Genomic DNA, 3,174 nt, shown 5'->3' with positions numbered 1-3,174 from the left:
GGCATTCCTCCTTTAATTAGGGGAAATGAAGAGAGCAGAGTCAAGCGTTCTTTTCCCTTGGTTAGCATACTCAGAAAAGAACTGGTATTTCTAGAGGGAAAAAACCAAAAGACTAAGCATAAACTCTAAGGAAGATCTACTCCTCCTACACCTGGCTTCTCCAAAGGTGCGGAGAGAGCTGCCAAGAGCCAAGCTGGGATGAGGAGGAGGAAGTTGGCTTTCACTCTGCTTCACTTGAGGAAATTCAGTGCCTGCTGCCAAGTCCTCTAACCTTTGACTCATGCTCAGGCCTTCCTTCTCACCCCGTTAATTCACGCGTATTCCACGTAAAGGGAAACGCCACCGACTGGAAGACGGCTGACTACAGTGTTTGTCCTAAGGCAAGCACGTTCATGTGAAACAGAAACCGAGAACGGTTTTCAACATTTCCAGTTAGCGTCCGCACGCTGCGTTAAGGGGTAGTGCAAGACCCTCCTCCTCAAGGCTTGCCCTGAGTGCCTCTGGCCCACAGGGTGACATGGCAGAGGCTCAGCAGGGTTGGCCACTATTCAGCTGTGCCTCTGGTTGTGCAAAACAAGAAAAGTGACAGCTTCCCAGAAGAATTTCCCCATCACAGCTTCAGTGCCCACAGCAGAGCTTACCTTTTGCCTCGGAGCTTTGGGCTTAGGCTATACTTTCGCCAACACCACTGGCACTGCAATATTGGGTTTCTGACACGAGCCCAGAGAATTAAAGGACCCCTGAAACCCAGCCCAGCTGGATCTCACCTTGCAGGAGCAAACGGAGCATCTGTCCTCCCTCAGGGTCCACACCTGCCCGTTCCGCTTGAAGCCACCTTCATGGGGACAGTCGCCAGTGCAAGACGGTCCAGACGGGCAAAGGCAATCAAACCCTCCTGCCAGGTTCACGCAGGCTGAATCGTTCCAACAGGTGTGGGTCTTTAAGGCACACTCATCAATATCTGCAAAACAGCAGATTTACAATACTTTGGGTATTTTTTCACAGGGCAAATGTTATTTCTGTTATCAAGTAATGATTGCTCCTCTGCCTTGCTGCAGGAAGAGGGCGCCTTCTTTCTGAACAGCTTCCATAGTTACTTGCTAGACTTTAAACACTGGTTGATTTTTTAAGTTATTCTTCAATTTTTGATCCTACCAAGAATTCTTAAACTATCTCTAGCAGACTTAATTGCAAATGCTGAGACTGACAGAACGAAGGAAACCATAAATCAGTGATGAACTTGAACCTTCAGACAAGGGCACATGGTGATTTTCCAGTGACTGGAAACTAGAAAAAAATCAGTGACTTTTTGTCCATTAGACCACTCTCTGTTCTTGATTTTACACCAAAATAGACCTGCGCTATTCTTCACAAGTTCCTAGCATGATCACTATTTCCCGTAGTAAAAGCAGTCAAGTGCCTCCTTTTCCCACTGCTGGAAGGTGTAAGTGCATTGGGAAAAAAAAAATAAAGAAGAAAAGAAAAAAAAGAAAAAGAAATAAAGACATCAGAGGCACTTTACAAAGGAAAAAAAAGTCTTAGAATAAAGCTATGCGGGAAAAGGATGATATAGCAATGACACAACGAAATAAGTAACAAAAGAAAATCACTATACATTAGAGAAAAGTGAATTACAGTATCTCATTAAAATTGCTTTTGGAGGGTAAAATATAATTATGCAATATGAATTTATCTAGGGAGTATTCTTCTTCTTGCAGCGAAAGCCATGAGATTTTTAATCACTTCGTTAAAAACAGGTATTTCTTTCAGAAAATAGCTTTGGACTGTTCTTAAACAATATATTGATGGATTTTCCAGATAAAATACCAGTAAATTGGTGGGTCTTTTTTGGTCCAACAGGAACAGTGAAAACTGTAAGCAACAGCAGGAGGAAGGCTGAAGAAGAAAATTCTTTATAACCGTGTGAAGGTTTCTATCACAAAAATTCCAGAATATTACTATAAGAATTCAGAAATTACAAGGAAGAACACTCACGCTTACCATTTAACATGATCTTACTGCTGACATGGAATTTAACTGTCCAGTATCAGCCAAGAGTACTTTTAATTCCTCTCTAAAATGACAAATTTAAAAATTCAATAGGATTTAACAAAAAAACAAACCAAACCCAACAAAACCCTACCTAAAATCTAATTGAGGTGGGATGCGATGACCGGTTGTCCTACTTTTTGGACAAGTGCCATGGGCTCACAAGTCATCTCTTCAGAAAGCCAGATCTTCAAAAGACGCTACAAATTCTCTCAGACTGCTGAGGGAAACTCTCTATAACAATCAAATCACTAAAATCCCTCTGACACGATCAGCAAACTCCCTGATTTCAATTCATAAATAGCCCAGGAACAAGTGGAAACGTGGTAGTGCCCTTAGACAGGACCAAATGCAAAACTGAGCGGCACAACCAAGTCAGGGGCCTGGGCCACTGGAAACGGCTGTTCCTCTTCCTGCTTCTAGACCCAAAGGGAAGCGGGAGGCAATTGCACAGCAGAAGGGCTTCACTCCTGGGCTAACCTGTGGGCCAGTTCTTTGTCAGGGATGTCCTCAGTGGCCTGATGGTGCGATTCCATTGCTCGTCACTCAGACTCCCTAAAAAGGGCGTGTTTTGCTGCTCTGGTAGTCTTAATCGCCAAAAATGAACATTATTGCTCTAATGCATGGCTTAGCACTAGCCGAATATTTGAAAGGTCCGCTACCAGTGCCGTAAAAGGCGCTGCACTGAGAAGTTAAGAAGCTGGAGTTTGTTGGTTAGCAAGTGCTAGAGTATCACTGGAGGTAAAGACCATGAAGAGCGACATGAGGAGAGCTATGAATGAACTGGTATGAAATGAGTGATACCCAAACAGCTACTGTAACACTTAAAATATCCTTTAAAATATCCCATTTTCCTTTCAATAGACTTTGATTCGTATTTTACGTCGAAGACAAAGGTATAAATGAAGCATTCACTTGAACTTTGGCAATTTCGCTGAGCATCACCAATACTCTCTTCCCCACCGCATTAAGGGCTCCTTGAATAGCAGATATATATAGGATGTAGCAGGATCGCAGTGCAGATTAGAAGGGTAGCTTTCACAGTTCAAAACTAAAAGGATTTCACAGATGAATATAAAGCCGTATTGCCTACAGAGTTGCATGTAATTGCTTTACTTATGACAC

At 42.9% G+C, this 3,174-nt stretch overlaps 1 protein-coding gene across 1 annotated transcript in view; it reads right to left on the bottom strand.

Moving 5' to 3' along the window:
- The window catches only part of LOC104490608 (protein kinase C-binding protein NELL1-like), a gene marked incomplete at its 5' end in the record, with an annotated part of 9,229 nt that extends 8,268 nt beyond the window's left edge, over positions 1–961 (bottom strand). Inside the window, one exon of the mRNA XM_010132915.1 lies at positions 768–961. Coding sequence (XP_010131217.1) covers positions 768–961 — 194 coding nt within the window. The remainder of the gene's footprint in view (positions 1–767) is intronic.
- Positions 962–3,174: the final 2,213 nt, after the last annotated feature.

This window comes from Buceros rhinoceros, unplaced genomic scaffold (genome assembly GCF_000710305.1).
Source record: "Buceros rhinoceros silvestris isolate BGI_N320 unplaced genomic scaffold, ASM71030v1 scaffold15303, whole genome shotgun sequence".
NCBI lineage: Eukaryota > Metazoa > Chordata > Aves > Bucerotiformes > Bucerotidae > Buceros > Buceros rhinoceros.
Note: the sequence above shows the minus strand (reverse complement) of the source record. Positions and strands in the feature narration are given on the sequence as shown.